At 38.0% G+C, this 21,202-nt stretch overlaps 1 protein-coding gene across 4 annotated transcripts in view; it reads left to right on the top strand.

Annotated features, from left to right (window-relative positions):
• col4a6 (collagen, type IV, alpha 6) overlaps positions 1-21,202 on the top strand; it is a 106,003-nt gene that overhangs the window by 42,752 nt on the left and 42,049 nt on the right. For all 4 annotated transcript variants that reach the window (XM_079605257.1, XM_079605255.1, XM_079605258.1 and 1 more), the window contains exon 4: positions 8,647-8,724. In XM_079605257.1, the coding sequence (XP_079461383.1) occupies positions 8,647-8,724 (78 nt within the window). The remainder of the gene's footprint in view (positions 1-8,646; positions 8,725-21,202) is intronic.

The raw sequence follows: 21,202 nt of genomic DNA, 5'->3' as shown, positions 1-21,202 counted from the left end.
TCAGCTTTGGTCTTCTGTTGGACTATTTTTCTTCCTTATCCTTTTCTTTTCTCTCGCCGTCCTCCTTCACTCCTTTCTCTCATTTCTTCAACACCCCGCCCCTCTCTATTCACAGCCTTGGGCGTCTTTTACTCGCTGCCTTCAAAGGCGGGCTGGCTTAATGGTGTGTAGGTAAGTCTGTTGTCAGCCTTTCACCCTGCCCATGACAAAAAAGGAAAAAAGAAGTTGGTGTCCTAACAAAGGACATGTCCGACAGGGAGATATTTTAACCAGATCGTGGCCCCACTGCAGGAATCTGTGAAAGGGGTCATTGTTTTGATGGAGACAGAGAGACACGGGGGAAGGGAGATATATATATATATATATATATATATATATATATATATATATATATCTTTTCTTTTCACCAATCTTTCTCTTTTTGAAGACCTAATGTTAATGAAAATTAGACCTGCTTGTTTAGCACCTCCTGTCAAGGTAGTTGCATCTTCTGTCACCCTTCCGGATTTCTAGACATTGGAGACAAAAGTGAGCTAAATCTGAATTTTGGAGTTTGTAAAGATATAATATAAATAAATAAAAAGGTTTACAATAAGTTTCCGACTACAGTTAACTACATAATTATATTAATTAACAAACAATGAAAAATACTTCTAAAGCATTAATTAATCTTCGTTAATGTTAGTTTCAACATTTACATTATTAAAAATCAAGTTGTATCTGTTAATATTATTTAATGAAGCTAAGCAAACAATGAACTGTTGTATTTTTATATTAACCTTATTGTAAGGTTGTATGAGCTTATTGTGAGGTTGCCAAGTTTTATTTTAGGTTAGGGTTAGTTTGTAGTTCGTATAATTAGCTGTAGCTATAATTAGGTATAAACAAATGACATACCATAGACTTACAAAGTAAATGTATGAGTGTCAGAGGCTGGAATTTCTCCTGTATTTGTGAACGCATAAAGACCTTTCTCCTATTTTTTTTTTGTAACTTGCTCTTTACCACCCCCACCAGGCGAAGGCAATAATGACCAATTCAAACATGCATAGACACACGCAGAGCAGATGCAAATATATTAATGTGCTTGCGTGTGAAATCCACTGATGTATGGTATCACTCCCTATGTTGCCTAAATCAATGTGAGCCAATTGGAGCTCTGTCTCACAGGAAGTTCAAAGCTCTCCAGCACAGCTGAATCAGCCCAGACATGACAACTGAGAACCGAGATGGAGGGTGTTGGTGTGTGCGTGCGTGTGCATGTGTGTGTGTGTGTTTCCCTATTATGCCAGCTCTGTTTGCATTAACTAGTAGATGAGGAATTCAAGGTTTGCAGCACACACACGCACACACACACACACACACATACACATGCACACGCACGCCCAGACAGATAGACAAGTGGTCTAACACTACAGTCACACATGTACAGTATAGAGTATACGCGGACACTGACGTGCAGTCTTAGACATGCGTTTCTCCCTCATGCATTAACTCAGCCTGACTGTTCAGGTGATCCTTCTTGGTAATGCTGCCAAAAGAAGATCCCACCATTGTGAGACATCCTTTTTTCTATAAATAGCAGAGCTGGCAGAGTGTAGATGCACCGAAAGAGGAGAACAGAGATACTTGCTCTGTTCCAAAACCAAGTGACCTGCCTATGGAGGCAGCATTTGAAATAATGCTGCCTTATACCATACATATTTTTAATGCAGTTCTGAGGCAGTATTGTATATCTTTTTTTGTGACAATTCCAAAATGCATTTTGATGAGCTTGGTGAAAAAATAAATCCAAGCTGGTGAGTATTATATTTTAAATAAGAATATTAATTTATTATTTGATTCACACTACAATGATGAGTTTAGGGTCAGCAATATTTGTTTTAAATAAATTAATACTTTTAATTCAGCAAGGATGCATTAAATGTTTTTGGTAACAAAGTCTTTACTGTCACTATTAATCCAATGCTGTTCATTTGAACAGGAGTACTGAAAAAAAAATCACGGTTTTCCACAAAAATTTAGTGGTTTTCGTCATTGATAATAATACGAATTGTTTCTTGAGCACCAAATCAGCATATTAGAATGATTTCTGAAGAATCATGTAAAACATTTGAGTAATGGCTGTTAAAATTCAGCTTTGACATTACAGGAATAAATTACATTTAAATCGAAAAATTATATTAAATCTTAACATATTAATATATTAACATATACAATATTACGTTTTGTTTTTTTGTTTTTTTTAGATGCAGCATTAATGGCATAAGAGACTTTATTTCATGAACTATTAGTTTGTGCCATGCTATGGGGTTAGCAGATCTAAGCTTTTAGCATTAGCAAGAGATTTTAACATGGTAAGTGATACAATTTCGTGGTCCAACATGGATTTATTTTGTAATGTAGTAACCATTTCTAATCCCCTCTTCTTCTGTGGAATTCTCTGCTGAATGCAAACAGCGTTATTAGCATCCCAGCACTTAGCTTTGGAAATTACAGCCCAGAGGTACAAGGTCTATGCCTCACCTTTCATCAGTGTGATTGCACATAAGTGGGTAATGTTCACACTGGCTCTCTGATATGTGCTCTGGATTGACTCTCACTAGAAGCACTAGAGTTCAAATAAAACAAATAGTTGCATTGATTAAAGTAACTTTTTAAAACAACCCAAGACATAGATCACAATAATGATAAACATGTTGCATTGACTCTGTAAAAGAGGCTTTTAAAGGGCAGTCAGGAATGACGAGACAACTTCATTCATGCTGAACTTACACTGCCAGCAGTGAGTGAGGAGAAACCTCAGCCTGATCTTGATGCAGTCATCATTCTGGCAGCAGCATGAAGGTGCGAGAAGGATCTATTCTGGGATCAGCGGGGAAGAATTCACTCTTTACTGACGGAGTGCATGCTCCGCTACCTTTCCCACTGTTGACTTATTACTGTTGGGTCAGAGGATTCATATATTTGTGTTTGAACGTTTGTGGAAGCCCCCTGAGATCCTCACACACAATCTCTGAGAGGCCTGTTGAGGCAGTGTCCTGAGGTAGGCAGGTGCTGGGGCTTGCCAGAGTAGGGTGTAGAGCTTCTCCCCAATCCTGCATGCCTTCAGTGAGCATGCCCAGACTTCCGCATATGGTGTAATGTGCCTGTGGGCAGCTTTGTCAGTTTCAAATGTCCAAAACAACTCGGTTGATGACACCGTAATCTCTCTAATAATGGGAGCCATGTTTTGTAATCTGCCTGCCTCTGTGTGTGGGTGGGTATTAATATCTACTACAACCTCAGTTAATAATACAATTAATTAACTGATGCACGTGACATGTATGATGAACAGTATGTGAAAATTACTTTTACTTTTTTTTTTTAATTAAGATTACTAATTTCATCTTAAATGATGGAGATGTGATGTTTTAAGTAGGCCTACTATTGCAGCAAACGTGCTATTTTACGATTTCTTTGTAACAATTGTTTATTAGTGATATATTTTAATGAATTAATTTGGATATTTATTTATTTTTAACCTGAAACCAGCCTAATTATACTATATATATATAGAGAGAGAGCGAGAGAGTTATTTAACTAGAGTTATATTGTGAGTTCTCCTCTACATTGAATCATATATTTTCCAGGTGTCAGGAAGCCATTGGCAAGCATAGACAAGCAATTATGAGTAGGTTTAATTTTTTTCTGTGATGTCATTCTGCAGTTGGAAGCATATTGTGTGCGTTCAGATTTTTGTTGTACTTGATATGATATCAGACATGTGTAGGTCATGGTGTGTCAGTGGGGGGCCCAGGTTTTAAGAGACCATTAAAACCAAATGCATATGCAGTTTGTTAGTAAAGGAACATGGGATTGTTTGGCCTGAGGTAAACTGTGAAGTTCTGAGAGTTTAAACACAGCTGTGAGAATGGACACATATGACCAGCAGACCCTAATAAAGGAGCGTAGGAGCGCAGCCTGTTTGGAAACTGTTTTGTAGGGGGTCTGTTTGAACACTGTGGAAACAAAGATAAAAGGTGAAGGATAAAATAAAGGAACTCAAAAGCTTATGCATGCCAGGATGTCTGTACACCGTCTTGATGTTCATCCGGGTAACTGCAAAACTTTGTAAACGAGACATTTCCTGTCGGATGTTAGGACGACATTTTGCAGCTGGATTTGTGATGTTGACATTTGCAGTTTCACATTTTATTGATGTGAATCTGGTCTTTTTAAGATGTTGATTAGATGTTTGTACACAAACAGTATGTTTAAAATGTCCACAATGCCAAACAAAGTTCCAGTTCACGCACTCTTTCACAAGCACGTCATCTGCTACCACATAAACATAAACCTGGATCACTTTTGTTTTACTGCATTCGTGGTTGGTGTGAATTCCTGACCTTTTGCAGTTTGTAATTTGTACTTCTTTATTACGTTATTATTATGAATCAATCTATATCATTTATCTTAACACTTTTCATTACATATGCACTACTGTTCAAAAGTTTGGGGTCCACAAGATAAAAAAAAATGTTTTAGAAGTCTCTCTCATGTAATTTATTCCTGTGATGACAAAGCTACTTTTTCAGCAGCCATTACTCAAAAGTGTCACATGATGCTTCAGAAATCATTCTAATATGCTGATTTTCGTGCTCAAGAAACATGTCTTATTATTATCAGTGTTAATGCTGTTATGCTGCTTAATAGTTTTGTAGAAACCGTGATTCATTTTCACTTTTGGTCATCTTTGCTATATCTTTGCAATATATTATATCACCCCAAAATATTTGAATGGCAGTGTATATATTATATTGAAAGAGTAGAATTTAAAACTTTAAAAATTACTCATATACTGTATATCAAAAGAATACATGTTATTTAAATGTAGAAGAAAATCAATGTTTTTCTAAAACATATTTCTGGTTATCTGATTGGATCAAGCCACTTCTGAGGCATTTAAAATCACCCATTAAGCCAGGTAAAATAACTTTTGTGCACACCCTTAAATTAATTTATATATATGTTAAAGATTTATCTTGAATATTATTATAGGGAGAAAAAAATGCATTGGCATTTGTAAATGTAACAAGAAAAAAAGGCAAATAGTATTTTTGTAAAGGTACTGTAGGTGAGGACAGGTGAAGCATTTGTACATCAACTTCATGTCCCACTGTTTTTTGTTTGTTCTATTGTCCGTGCCTTGCCGTCTGTCAGAGAAGCTCATCATTCACAGGAGAGCAGGATAAACGTCCCACTTTCATCCTTTCCCTTTTCTACCGTGTTTTTGTGTCTTGTTTTCTGTTCTGTCATGCTCTGATATGGGTGGATTGATTGATGACAGCAGACGATGGAGGGAATGTGAGCAAACATCTCTAAAGCGTGAGGGGAAATGGGAGGTTAACCTCTCTCGGAGAGCCTGTGTGTGGCCTCTGTCTAGGTGTGTGTGTTTCTCAAGTGTACATGTATGCATATGCCGGTGAATCTTAATCTTAATCTCTTGAGGTCTTTGTGCATGAAGTTGTTACCCAAGGATGACCAAACATCAACCACAGTAGTCCCAATTTCACAAGCCAGAGACAGTCAAGATGCTTTTTAGGCCCCTATATAATTTTTTTATTATTATTTTTTTTTATTTTTTTTCCTGGACTCTGATTTAATGGTTAAATTATAGATTTATTTAAACTATTAAATAAATGAAAACTATAGAAACTATTAAAAGTTAGGAAATATGTTTTTTTTTCCAAATTCTGCTTTGTTTTAATTTTTCAAGATTCCATTGGAATGGTTTAATAAAATGTTATTATTCAAAAATAAATTGTCTAATCAATTGAATTCATTGAATTCATAAAAATGAATATTGTAAAAAAAATTACAATAATACAATAAAAATATTTCTGTTTTCAATTTTTCTGGATTTATGATTGAATACAAATCAAATCAAGGCATAAAACATAAAAAAGTATTTAATCTTTTAAAATGTAATGAAAATTAAACAATAATAAAATTTGCTGTGAGTTTATGGGTGATGTTTTGCATAAAACAGTGGGCTAAAGCTAAGGAGACCAACACAAAATAACAAGCACAAACCGACATCAGGTGTGTCAGGCTTTCAAAGGTTGCTTAGGAGGAAAACAGTCAGGAGGAAGGCAAAGACCACCATTGGTTACTTGTGAAAAGTGTGTAAATGGATCCTGTCCTTTTGCCTCCAGGGTGAGTGTGTGTATGTGTGTGCGTCTGGAAATGTGTGCTCAAAGATTTCTCCTTAAGTTGCACTCTTTGTCCTGCTCCAAATAGCTCGATTCAATTCCACTGAACAAGCTGCAGAGGAATGTCAAGGTGTGCTATTGAGAGGGGCTTGTTGCTCCTTGTAGCGAAGGTTTGCTTAACTTACAGGAGAGGGACCTAAATGCACATATATGGCTTATGTTTTCACTTCTGCACCAGGTGGGTTAAGCAACCTGAAAAGAGGGGTGACAAAGGTGGCTGATTTCCGTAGGGACAGAGAGAGGTGTGTTGGATTATCCTCTTTCCTTTCTGTGTTGCCACCTGCTGTCCCCTTTAATCTGCCAGCGAGTTCAGAATAATTATATGGCACTTAACTGTGTGCCATATATGTGCCACTTAAGACCCATAAATCTGCACAGATCGCCTGCTTTTGTGTCATTTAACGGTCTGTATACCAGACTTTGAGGTTATAATGATACTTCTCCAGTTAGAGGAGCATTTTTGTATTGTCTCTGTGGAATGTGTAAAACATTAATTGTTAATGTTAAACTAATTGTTGTATTTTTTTGTTTTTTTATGTGGCTCTCATTTTTTGTACAATCTTTACAAAGTCTATAATTCTTTGGTTTATAAGATTTTTTTTTTGTGTGTGGCTTTTTCAACAGTCAGGATTTGTGTGATGTATTATTTCTCTCTCTCTGTTAGTCTCTACTTCTATGTGAATCCCCCTTTTCTGGCCTGTTTCTGTCAGAACAATTAGTGGTAAACAAGAGATCACTAGAAGGGAGCGGAGGCCTGTACAGGGCAGTCCCAGCTTTCTAACCTACTTTTTACTGGTTCCCTGTCTTGTACCCCAGGTTTTTTTTATATATATATATCCGTACTAATTATCTTACCCTTGCTTCACTCTCTTTATATCCCTCCATTATTTGCCTAAGCCAAAACCTTTCTGTCACAGAAAAATGCAGTCACAAGTTGGAAAAGTTGCAGGCTTTGTGAAGTCATGTGACGTTCTGAGTGGAGACAGGTTCCACAGGGGGCCTTACATCAGCTACACTCCCACAGACAGACGCTGTACACACACATATCCTTTGTGATTGGTAAATAAGGTCTTGGTTATCAGTTTAAGACCTTTGAGGTTTTTTTTCTAGATGGCTGTCCGAACACCCCTGACCCTTTGGCCAAGTACCCACTGTCCAAAACCTCATGGGGCCCTCATCCCCTCTTGTCTGCACCTTTTCATCCTTTAATCAAAGTGAAATGCTATCCAATGACCTTTGAACTCCAGCAGGGGTATGCTCCTTAAAGGACCCTTATATGTATGTGCAGCTTTCATTAATCACATTATTCACATGTCTGCTCAATGAAGGGGATTGGATTTCACAGAGTTTGAAAGGGCATGTTGTTACTAAGATCCTGACATTTGTGTGTGCATATAATGCTTTTCTCTTGTGGCAGATAAAACATGAGCAAAAATCATAATCCCGAGCCATAACTACAGACCAGCAAGCCTGTACACTAGATAGTTTTTTTTTTTAATCAGCAAGGATGCATTCAATTGATCTAAAGCAATCTATAACTACAGTTTGAAAACTCAAATAACTGTTATTTTAGAGTAATGGCTTCTGAAAATGTAGCATTGCCATCACAGAAATAAATTACATTTGAAATATATATTCAAATAGAAATGTTTTTTAAAATTGTAGTAATATTTCACAATATTAATGCATTTTTAACCAAATAAATGCAGCCTTGGTCAGTGTACGAGACCGTGTACCAGCCCTAAAACATTTGAACAGTTGCATACATTTGAAATGTTAAGAGTCTGTTTAAAAACTGTATGTGAATGAGTGGGGGTTTTTTCAGAGAAAAAAAACACCACTGAAAAGAGAAAAATTATTGGGAAGGGTGGGACAAGCACACTTTGGAATGTGATCTCGGCATGAGATGAAGGGACAATAGAGCTCATATGTATCTTTGTGTGTTTGTGTGTGTGCGAGCGCCCTATAGGGGTTCGGTTTAGTGGTTAGAATGTATAGGGTAACTAATCGTCTTGGCCAGTATGAACACAATAGCCTCTAGTCGCTGTCTTCCTTTTTTTTTTTTTTTTTTATGTAGATGTTTTGGTATTCTGTACCAGAGGCTACAATCCAGAGAGGGATTTGTCTTTTGTTCCTCTGTGGGATCACATACTGTACCACTTTCTGCTGTCCAGGTGATCTTCACTGCCCTGCAGGGAAACAAACAGATCAGTTACAGTCTCTTCCACAAACCACGCTACAACTTATTGCTGTGTTACACGCATTCGCACACATAATGAAAAGTTATAGGTGCTTATAATTATATGGCTGTTTTTTTTTTTTTTTTTTTGACGTATGACTCTGACAGTAGTGCAGGATTTAATCTTGTCTCTCTATCTTTGTTTGTGTGCAGGGGTCAAATCTGCAGGAGCCGTGTGCGGGCCGGGACTGCAGTGGAGCGTGTCCGTGTTTGCCCTTAAAGGGTGGCAGGGTGAGTGATGAGAAACTGTTTGCTAATGTTGAGACTGTTCATACCACTCTCCTGACCCCATTCAATACATCATACATCACTGCTAACTGCAAATTTACCTTCAGAGCTGCAAACACCTGCACGTGCAATGTCACTCATACGCACACAAACAGATCTCTCACGTGTCAGGCAACCACATGTATGAACATTAACTGAAAAACGTATCTCTTAGTTTACACAGAACGTGTTTTTCCATTCCAATGCACTATTTTCCATTGTTTTTCTATATGCAAACACTTGTGCCTTTTGCAGCGCCTCGCATGAGCGCCGTGCTTTTAAGACGCCGCCTCAATTTAAAAGAATTTTAACTTTTACACGCAGCGACGCTCATCAATGTCAGTTCCAAAACAGTGGATTAATCAAAAGACCCTGGAGGCTGGGCAAGCGTTGTGAGCTTTTGTTTACAGTAGCAAGTTGGCAAGTATTTCTGTTATTGCACCACATCTCAAATGCGCGTCTCAAGACCCTCTGATTCTGCACTGCACATTTTTTAAACCATTCCTGAGACAAAAAGACGCATTCTGAGTGAACGGCCCCTTAGAACAAGGGGATGTAATCTTTGGCCTTCTAGGTCCACTGTCCTTTTAGCGCTAACCTTGATCAAACTAATCTGCCTATAATTTTCTAGTAATCCTGAAGACCTTGATTAGTTTGTTCAGGTGTGTTTGATTAGGGTTGGCTGACTTTTTATGCCTTTTGGGTGCCCGAAAACGCAAAGTTTTAAAAACGGGTTTCAAAGTGCAATTTTTTTTTTAACGATCTCCATGTAAACGACAAAAACTCGAATCACTGAACACAATTACATCATGCACATGCATATTATGTGTTTCATGCCTATAGTGTTTCATCGTCTTCTAATGGCCTGGCAGCAGAATACAGGGTTTTTAGTCGTTTTTGCGGATCCGTGTGAATGGGGAGCGTTTTGACAATGGTGTCGTCTGTACACGGAAAACTCAAAGGAAAAACTTCTCTGTTTTAAGCATATCAGTATTGTGTTAACGTACCCTCAGGGACAGAGTTGAGAACCGGTGTCTTAGACATTCATATCTTTATCTTTCTTTCTTTTTTATTCACGAATTGCAAACATTATTCTATTTGATTATTATTGCAATATCATTTACACACTAGATATGGAAACAGAGTTTAAGAGCAAACATAGAGCCAGTCATACAGTCAAGAGTTTTTTTCGTCCGAAACTAACTGATAACAGACAGTCTCGGGTACGTTTACTCGACAACAGTGTACTAAAAACTGAAAAGTTTTTCCTTTTACATTTTTCTTGTACAGACGACACCATTGTCAAAACAATCCCCGTTCATAAATCCACGAAAATGACTAACAACGCTGTATTATGCATGCCAGGCCAGTAGTTAGCGATGTCACTGTAAAAAAACACTACGTGCCTATTGACTAAACACGTAATATGCATGTGCATGACGTCACAGTTCTCAAATTCACGTTTTGTAGTTTACAAAGAGACAATAACGGTATAATTTTCAAAAACTTGCACTTTGAAACACCTTTTCAAAAGTTTGTGTTTTCAGTGTAAATGAGCTGCCAAAATGCATAATTTATGTTTTTAGTTAAAAACTGTGATGCCTTGTTCACACATAATTATGAAAGTCACAAAGTCACTGTTCTGTTGGTAACAGCATGTAAACAACCTGATCATAAATTAGATGTGTTGCATTTAGAAATACAATTTTAAGTTAAATAAAAGTTCAACTTTTCAACTTATTTGGATCATCACTCATGTGAAATGGATGACTTCTGTTCACTTTATCGCTGTGTAAGTAGTAGTGATGCGCGGGTCGGCTTTTTTTCCAACCCGCGGGTCCGCATTTATGAAATTATTTGGCCCGCCCCGCACCACTGTATCTATTTTTACAACCCGCCCCACCCCGCACCCGCGACCATTAAATATGCGTTGTAATGGAAATAAAAACAGCCTTTATTACAGCCTGAAAGTGAGGAAACATCGCCATGTTAACTGACAACAACAGACGATTATGAATATGAATGAAATGAACCATAAATCAGGTCATGTGATAAACATTTTAAACATTTACAAAGCACTTCACGTAGCCGAAACTGCTGTTGTCTCCTGCTGCAACTATTTCTGAGAACCCGTCCCAAACATTAGATTTAGCAGCCTGACCTTCTTTTCTTTTAATGATGTAAATTCCCGACCTCAATATCTCCCTCACCTCGTCTTCCATCTCCAGTTTTATTTCTCCTTATTTTATAGCTGGCGGTGGGAGCTGTTTGACGCGCCACTTTCGTGACATCACGTGACGCCTGGGCACATCACGCAATATACGTTGCCGCGATCTTCATATTGTAACCTTATCAAATAACCTAATAGAATATGAAAATATATATTCCCAAATATTTAATATAGGCTGACATTTTTTAATTTTGTTTTTAATGACCCGCCCCAACCCGCCCCGCAAATAAAGCGACAATTTCTTTACCCGGGGTCCGCGGGTAACCCGCGGTGTCCGCGGGTTATGAGACGACCCGCACATCACTAGTAAGTAGTAGTTTCACTGCTCTTTTCATACTTATAGCTTGTCACTCTCATTTGTTGTTGAAGAAAGTCACTTGGCATTGTGCTAACACCTACATTATTGCTATAGGAACTTATGCTTAAAAAACAGATATCACAATGACTGAACAAATACATCATATTTTAGTTTTTGCAAAATAACATTGTGGACAGTAGGGTTTAAAATTTTGACTTAACAAATCAGAATTGAATGCATTGTCATTTTCACTCTTTATGCTAAAAAAAAAAAACAAATAAGGAAAATAAATCATTTAGAATCTAGATTAATTATCCCCACCTTAGAGACATACTGGCAAGAAGTTACAGTGCAAGATAAGTTATTTGGCAAAGTCTTTACAATGCTAGAATCAAGAGCAGGAATATAAATATTTATACCCCATAGATATAGATTTCAAGGCCGCTTAAGGTTGTCAATCACAGAGATGTGAGGGAGATGGGTGTTTGCCAAGAAGACGACGTGTCTCCAGAACGGGTATGACTTTGGAGTTGATCCAAGCCACAGTTGAGATTTGCTCCCTCGCACACAGTCAGTGTGACATGACTGATAGCTGATTTTACTGATATGTTTACTGCATTGCATGGTATTTCAAAAACATATCATGAATTTCACATAACAGGGCTCCAGGCTAACATTTGAGGGCTGCAGCACTAGTCACTAGTTCTACAGAAAGTGGTGCCAGACCCTGATTTGGTAGCACTGGGGGGGATAAAGCACTCAGCTCGAGTTGTAGATAAAATTAACTTTAATTATTAGCATTCATAATGTCTAAATATTCAAGCAAAACAAGTGGAAAAAATATATATTAGGGAGTGGGAATAGCTAATAAGCCAAAAAGCACTCCTCTGCAGCCACCTACTGATTAGGGGCCAAGCACTGAAGGTGCGGGCACCTATTGTATCTGTTCCCGTTCTTATTTAGGGGCCAAGCACTGAAGGTGCGGGCACCTATTGTATCTGTTCCCGTTCTTATTCTTCTTTTTCTTTTTCTTCTTTTTCTTCCGACTGGGCGTCTATGGCAGCCTATAGAACCGTTTGCGGGAAACTTATACAAATTGGCACAGTGATAGAGGACAGCCTGAACTATCACCATAGCAAATTTGGAGTCTCCAACTCATTCCCTCTAGCGCCACCAGCTGTCCAAAGTTTCACTCATGTTTATGCTAATAACTTTTGAACCACAAGGGCTAGAAACAAAATTCTTTTTTCCTCTGATTCCTGAGCTCACGACGATTCGACTACACCCTATGACGTCATTTTCCGTCATAATAGTTTTCCCGCCATTTTGAATTTTCCGAAAAACCTACTTTTTCGAACTCGTCCTAGACGGTTGCTCCGAATTTCACGAAAAATGAACCAGATCATCTCCAGACCTTGACGACCAAAAGTTATGGAATTCAAGTTGATTCGAATTACCGTTCTCGAATACCGCGCAAATAAATTTTACGTAGCGCTTGCAAAAACAGACGTAAGGCCGTATCTCCACAACGCTTTATCGGATTCAGACCAAATTTGGTACATGTCATCACAAGCATGACCTGAGGCTACATGCTGCGTTTCGGCGCAGCGCCACCTACTGGTCCGGAGATATGAAGAATTTATATTTTTGCTTATAACTTCTGAACGGTTTGTCCAAAAATCACAAAAGTGGTCTCGTTAGATTCAGGGCATCGTGCTGAGTCGACTGATATCCAATTTTCCCATATCGGCCATTTTGGCTGTCGGCCATTTTGAATTATGTGCTAAAATGCTGTATTTTATGAACGCATGAACGTATCGTTACGAAACTCAGTATGGGTCATCAGTACAACGCCCTAAAAGTACTCAAAAATTTATGAGACAGCGCCACCTTTTGGTCAAAAGTTATAATGAAATTTCCAAAAATGCTAATAACTTTTGAATAAATTTGCCTATAGTAATGACACTGATCTCAATAGATTCCTTGGGTTATGCTGAAAACATAGATACCAATTTTGCCATAGTCAATCAAAGTTCCTGTCCGCCATCTTTATTTTCTTTTAAAACCTACTTTTTCGAACTCCTCCTAGACCGAACGTCCGATTTTCACCAAAATCGGATCGTGTCATCTCCAGACTGTGCCGAGTAAAAGTTATGGATTTCGTGTCGATAGACAAAACCGTTTTCGTATACCGCAGTGTCAAAGTTGAGGCATGATGCCAAAATGACTATTCAGGCTTTATATCTGCAATGCCTTGACATATTGACACCAAACTTTGTATGTGTCATTGTCACTTCACTCTGACCACATCACATCAGTTTCGTAACTGCGCCACCTATTGGTCGAAAGTGATAATCATATTTTTAGTTATTGTATGTGATTTTTCAACCATTTTGCCAAAATTCATCTTCAAATGTCTTTAATTGCTCCTTGCTGCAGTGGGTCTCACACTCCCAGCCACTTTGGCATGTCTTGTCTTCTTGCTTGCGCTTGGCCCCGGTGATTGCTGCTTGCAGCTATATTCTTCTTTTTCTTTTTCTTTTTCCGACTGGGCGTCTATGGCAGCCTATAGAACCGTTTGCGGGAAACTTATGAAAATTGGCACAGTGATAGAGGACAGCCTGAACTATCACCATAGCAAATTTGGAGTCTCCAACTCATTCCCTCTAGCGCCACCAGCTGTCCAAAGTTTCACTCATGTTTATGCGAATAACTTTTGAACCACAAGGGCTAGAAACAAAATTCTTTTTTCCTCTGATTCCTGAGCTCATGACGATTCGACTGCACCCTATGACGTCATTTTCCGTCATAATAGTTTTCCCGCCATTTTGAATTTTCCGAAAAACCTACTTTTTCGAACTCCTCCTAGGCCGTTGCTCCGAATTTCACGAAAAATGAACCAGATCATCTCCAGACCTTGACGACAAAAAGTTATGGAATTCAAGTTGATTCGAATTACCGTTCTCGAATACCGCGCAAATAAATTTTACGTAGCGCTTGCGAAAACAGACGTAAGGCTGTATCTCCACAACGTTTTATCGGATTGAGACCAAATTTGGTACATGTCATCACAAGCATGACCTGAGGCTACATGCTGCGTTTCGGCACAGCGCCACCTACTGGTCCGGAGATATGAAGAATTTATGTTTTTGCTTATAACTTCTGAACGGTTTGTCCAAAAATCACAAAAGTGGTCTCGTTAGATTCAGGGCGTCGTGCTGAGTTGACTGATATCCAATTTTCCCATATCGGCCATTTTGGCTGTCGGCCATTTTGAATTATGTGCTAAAATGCTGTATTTTACGAACGCATGAACGTATCGTTACGAAACTCAGTATGGGTCATCAGTACAAGGCCCTAAAGGTACTCAAAAGATTATGAGACAGCGCCACCTTTTGGTCAAAAGTTATAATGAAATTTCCAAACATGCTAATAACTTTTGAATAAATTTGCCTATAGTAATGACACTGATCTCAATAGATTCCTTGGGTTATGCTGAAAACATTGATACCAATTTTTGCCATAGTCAGCCAAACTTCCTGTCCGCCATCTTTATTTTCTTTTAAAACCTACTTTTTCAAACTCCTCCTAGACCGAACGTCCGATTTTCACCAAAATCGGATCGTGTCATCTCCAGACTGTGCCGAGTAAAAGTTATGGATTTCGTGTTGATAGACCAAACCGTTTTCGTATACCGCAGTGGCAAAGTTGAGGCATGATGCCAAAATGACTATTCAGGCTTTATATCTGCAATGCCTTGACATATTGACACCAAACTTTGTATGTGTCATTGTCACTTCACTCTGACCACATCACATCAGTTTCGTAACTGCGCCACCTATTGGTCGAAAGTGATAATCATATTTTTAGTTATTGTATGTGATTTTTCAACCATTTTGCCAAAATTCATCTTCAAATGTCTTCAATTGCTCCTAGCTGCAGTGGGTCTCACACTCCCAGCCACTTTGGCATGTCTTGTCGTCTTGCTTGCGCTTGGCCCCGGTGATTGCTGCTTGCAGCTATATTTACAATTGTAATTTTTCATATATATTTTTTATTTTTAATATAAAACAAGTGTGAGTTTTTCTACATCTTGAAACTTTTATTTATATAAATGGGGACAATATTTCAAGGATGAACAAATAATGCTTAAGTTATCACATTAAAAATAACATTTAGATATGATAACATTAGAGTTTGAAGTGCTGGAAAACGATGTGAGAAGTACTTGAAAGCATTTGACTATTTCTGCCACAATACCATGGTTACAGTTAAGTGTTAATACATTACATCTGTGGTAAATGTAGCTGATTTTGGACTGAAAGCCTTATTGTTTCTGCTCAGTGTTTCTCAGTGCTGCGTGATCTGATATCTCTGGTTTATAACAGAAAACTCTTCACCGAATTTGAACACTTCCCATTAGATCTCGCAGCAATGTTATTAATTCTGTGGTAAATTCAATGGCTTTCTTCACCAGATCTTCAAGTCCTGTGCAGTTATGGTTTTGCGTGATCGAGATCAGCCGGCGAGTGTCTCGCGCTTCACTGACCTATTTTTGGGCCGAACTGATAAAGGATCTGTGAAGCAAAAATGAGTAGCTCAGTTTCGTTCCGCTTTCTTTTGGGTTGAAAAATAACAAACAATTAACAAATAACAGCACAGCTGTTGATAATAACAATGATAATAATAAAAAATATTTCTTGAGCGGCAAATCAGCATATTATAATGATTTCTGAAGGATCATGTGACACTGAAGACTGGAGTAATGATGCTGAAAATTCAGCTTTATCATCACAGGCAGATTACTGTCATTTTGATCAAATAATAAATGCAACCTTGGTTAGCATAAGAGACTTCTTTTAAGAACATTTTTAAAAATCATACTGACTCTAAAGTTTTGAACAGTAGTGCATGTATAAGTGTATTTTGATGTTGTGATGAACATGAATTGTTATCATAAGATGTGTGGTGACATGCCAATTGCAGAAGTGTTTTCAAAATTCATTAAAGTATCATTACCATGAGGGTCTGAAATAGGCACCATCACTTTAACACACTTGCACATAATACAGTTGTATCTTAATGGCTTTCTCAAATATCACTTTTACATGAATCACAGGCACAATGCTGGTAATACCACAGCACACTAAACACCCACAAACCAAAATCACTAACAAACTGCTTAATGATGTTTTATAAAAACCACAGTCTGCTAAGATGACGAATAAAAGCAAAACGATAGGAGGTTGTGTGTATGCTGTATGTCTCAAATCTTAAACATCTCTTTGTTTATCACAAACCCTCATAAGCACTTTTTACTTTTTTTTTCACCTAATTTTTCAGCTTTTTATTCACCTAATGAAATTAGTAAACTCAAATGAGATTAAGCTGTTTTGCGTAATGCAGGTGACAGTAAAAAAGTGGTCATATTTGCCAAAATGGTCATATTTGCCAAAGTACCAATCTGGAAAAAAAAACTGTAGTGCACCTTTAAAAGTTTTTTTCCTTTTAATTCAACATACAGTGGCATTTGCCGTTTTAGTCTTGCATCCCGTCCCGTCCCCCCTCTTTTTCTGTTGAGAGTTCAGAGTAAACAGTTGCCACACAAAGACACACAGACTGACGTGCACACACAGAGAATGCTCGTGGTTCATACCGCATCCGTTCCATCTTCCCTGAAGTGCCAAGATGTTGGCACGCAAGACAGAACTGCTCTCAAGGTCAGGTTTATTGTTATTAGTGTTCCATTCACACCTACAAGATGAGAGATGTATTTTATGAGCATGAGCTCACACATGCCAGTCATTGCCACCTTCATGTTTTCCATGTACCGGTACTATTACATGACAGTGATAAGACATTATGTTTAAAATCAGTGGTTGTTTTGTTGTTTGGAACCACAAACTCAAATTAAACAAGCAGGAGGATAAACAAAGGCAAAAGTTGCCACATCCTTTCCTGACATAAACATTGACATGTGCATACAACATAATTTATTTACATTTAAGAGATGCAGGGTTTTCCACAGGCATGAGTGGCAAAAAAAAAAAAAACATAAAAGAAAGAACAGGATGTTTCCACTCGATTAAGTCTGCTAGTTTAATTTCACTGTCAAGTGTGGACGAAGATACTGTGGTTTTTGGAAGAACAGAGTCATAGCTCTCTTTGTTCTGACCTTGAGTCATCATTTAGCAATACACTCAGGCCAACACACGTTGTTTAATATCAGTCTACCCGTGACGGAGACCTCGTGACCCAGGCCTTGCTCTGTCTATGTCCGAACCCTTGCAACTCAATGCACCCAACCCTGACTCAAAGTGGGCACAGTGTCAAGTTTGAATTGAGCTGCAGTCAGTGTCCAGGGCAGAAAAAAATAGATGTGGTTGTTTAGCTGCCTTTACCTTTGATTCCAGTAATCCATTGACACAAAAGACATGGCCAGAGGGTAGACCATCTTTGAGCCTGACTTCACCACCACCAATAGAGCTCTGGCCCCCAAAATAAACAGCAGCCAATGTGATGCGATGCAAAGTGAGTGAGCTCTGAAAAGTGCAGTCAGCCGTACTGGGAATGTCTGCTTCAGAGGAGGATAAAATACAAACACAGAGAGAAAGGGAAAGTTTACCAGTTAACCATATATTTATTTGCACCATCATTAAGGGGAAAACATGCAAAATAATGTTAAGCTTTAGTTTAAATCATCAATAAGATATAGCATTCAGAGTTGAAGGGATTGAGGGACAAAGAAATAGCACAGCCTCTACTTGACTTGCCTTAAATACACAGACATTAGGACTTATTCTTTATATTTTGCAAAGAATCTGACATTTAATACATAGAAACTACTATACCTGCAAGGTGAAACCCTATGCAAACCTAGCGGCAAGGTATGTGAAAGAACCATAAGAAAAAGCTAACCAGTGTAGCTCATTGCTGCATGTAACCATATATCATGTCACATGTTAAATGTTTTGTTTTGTTTAGTTTAGTTTCCTAAGCCACCACAAATGGTTATATATATATATATATATATATATATATATATATACATAAATAGTATATACTGTACACATTATATAAATGATTAAATGGGACTGTAAATAATATAAATAAACATTTTAAAAGTTTGTATTTATTTTATCAAAACAGTACATTTTGTAAAATGGTATTACAATTTAAATTAACTGTTTTGTTGTAATATATGTTTTAATTAAATGTATTCCTGTGATGTCAAAGCTGTATTTTCAGCATCATCACTCCAGTCTTCAGTGTCACATGATCCTTCAGAAATCATTCTAATGTGATGATTTGCTGCTCAAGAAACATTTCTTATTATATCAATGTTGAAAACAGTTGTGCTTTTGTGGAAACCATGGTATAAAAAAAAGAAGATTCAGGATTCTTTGATGAATAGAACGTTCAAAGAACAGCATTTATTTGAAATATATATTATTTGTAACAATGAACAAGTCTTTTCTGTCAATTTAACACATTCTTAAAAAAGAAACAATCTTACAACTGCCAAACTTTTGAATGGTAGTAGTGTGTATATTGTTCTATATGAAGTATTAAGTGGAAGTGAGGGGAAATGTAGTGTCATAAATTTGATTTAAAAAAATAATAATCAAATGAAATTGTACATTGTTGTTTAGAATATTCTAGGGATGATGCCTTATTAAGTGGAAAATCAATGTTGCTGTTTTAAAAACTAATTGCAATTGGGCATGTTTTGTCTCATGTCTCAAGAATCAGTGAGGCTTCATAAAAAGTGTTACCTCCTCCATAGTTCTCAGACAAATACGTCAAAGGAATACACCTGCCTGCATGAGGCCATTCCTCAAGCATCTGTTTCCAGCTGTTTCAGAACCCTCCTTAAAGACAAACATCAGCCATGATGAGCCATCTTAGAGCGTTCTCCTTTGGTCAGCCACCCAACAAAAACAGGCGCCCATACTGGTCTCATTTGGACCAATAACATCCGCTTCCAGACAGGTCAGAGGTTGTAGGATGCTGACATAATGGTTGAGTTAAGGGCAGCCAAAGAAAAGCAACACTGGCTTTCATGTGTGCAGAGCATGTGTGACCACTTTAGCCATTCTTACTCAGTCCGTCCACTCTTAGAACATCCCCGGCCTTGATTTACTCTCGGTTAGGTTTATAAAAAGACATGTTGTCTGAATATAGTGGTGGTGAATAGTGAGTATGTAATGTAATGCATAATTTGACATTTATTTTTCTTGCATTGCACACATTAGTCACAAGTCACTTATCCCAGATGTCACAGTAGACAATACATTTCCAGCATTCACAAATTCTCACAGTAAATCAGATAAGTAGAATTGCAAGTGTTTGTGTTTCTGTTCATGCTGATGTTTTTTTCTCTTTGATTTTATAATATGATATTTAGAAACTGATGTTTAAGACCGTACTATGTGTAGTTTTCTAGAAAAGGGGTAAGATTATGTTAATTAACACTATGGGCCCTATCTTGCACCCAGCACAATTGACTTTGAACACCGACGCATGTATCATTCCTATTTTGCACCCGCGCACAGCGGACTTTTCCCTCCACAGACGCACGTCGGTAAATTAGGGAATGAACTTGCGCTCGCGGGGGCGGTTCAGCGCAAAGAGGAGGCGTGTTCCGGCGCAAAAGTTCCCTGGTGCTATTTTCCAGTTTTAGTTTTCCAGTTTTGCGCCACTGAGCAGGAAAAAAACAGTCTAAAGACAGTTGCGCGTTAGTGATATGGTATTTTAAGGGCGCGTGCTTGGCCATAATGTTAACGCGCATCCAATTTGATTCTCTAATATAAACAGACGCAGCAGTTTTCATTTTTGCAAATCATACATTATAACAAGGAAAAATATTAACACACGAGGGAAATAATTGTTGTGTCCTTGAAGATGTGGAAAAGATCTATCTAGATTTTTTTTTTTAAATCTAGATTAGGCTACACATTTACCCAAATTATACACCTGTTTAACCGAAGCTAATTTGGGTGGGTTTCTCCCATCATCCCCAATGTCACTTCTCTGTGTTTTACGGCCCTGACGAGAACGTCGGCTGTAAATCGCTCCTGGCGTGCCCCTGGCAAATCCGCCGTAATAGCGATCCGCCATGGAACAAGCGCGCCGGCTCTTAAAGGAGAACTCCGGTCAATTTTAACATTGAGCTCAATTTTTAGTAAATTTGGAGTGCTGTCAATACAGAGAACAACGACAAAAATCGGTGTTGCCTACACTGTGTTATCCTCTTTTTTAAAATTTGCACCCTATTGACTTGAATGGGGCAAGTTTTAAACCTGCTTTTATCCTCTTAACATCTTTGATGTGTCATACAAGTGCCCAGCCATGTTGAGTGATTCCTTCAGAGTGAACACGAGTGAATCTGACTGCAGTAGATGTGAAAGATATTCATAAAAATGATGTTAATTCAGCCAGCGCACAGACCTGTATTTAGTTCCTGTTTTCGGTGGAAGTCCAAAGTAGTCGATTGTCGAGTTCACGCGCGTGATCATAGTAACTAAACCTATGCGCGTGAACTCGACAATCGACTACTTTGGACTTCCACCGAAAACAGGAACCAAATACAGGTATTTGCGCTGGCTGATATAACATCATTTTTATTCATATCTTTCACATCTACTGCAGTCAGATTCACTCGTGTTCACTCTTAAGGAATCACTCAACATGGCTGGGCACTTGTAATAACACATCAAGGATGATAAGACTAAGAACTGGTTAAGTTTAAAACTTGCCCCATTCAAGTCAATAGGGTGCAAATTTTAAAAAGAGGATAACACGGTGTAGGCAACACCGATTTTTGTCGTTGTTCTCTGTATTGACAGCACTCCAAATTTACTACAAATTGAGCTCAATGTTAAAATTGACCGGAGTTCTCCTTTAAAGGGAAT

This window comes from Phoxinus phoxinus (genome assembly GCF_949152265.1).
Source record: "Phoxinus phoxinus genome assembly, chromosome: 2".
Lineage (NCBI taxonomy): Eukaryota > Metazoa > Chordata > Actinopteri > Cypriniformes > Leuciscidae > Phoxinus > Phoxinus phoxinus.
Note: the sequence above shows the minus strand (reverse complement) of the source record. Positions and strands in the feature narration are given on the sequence as shown.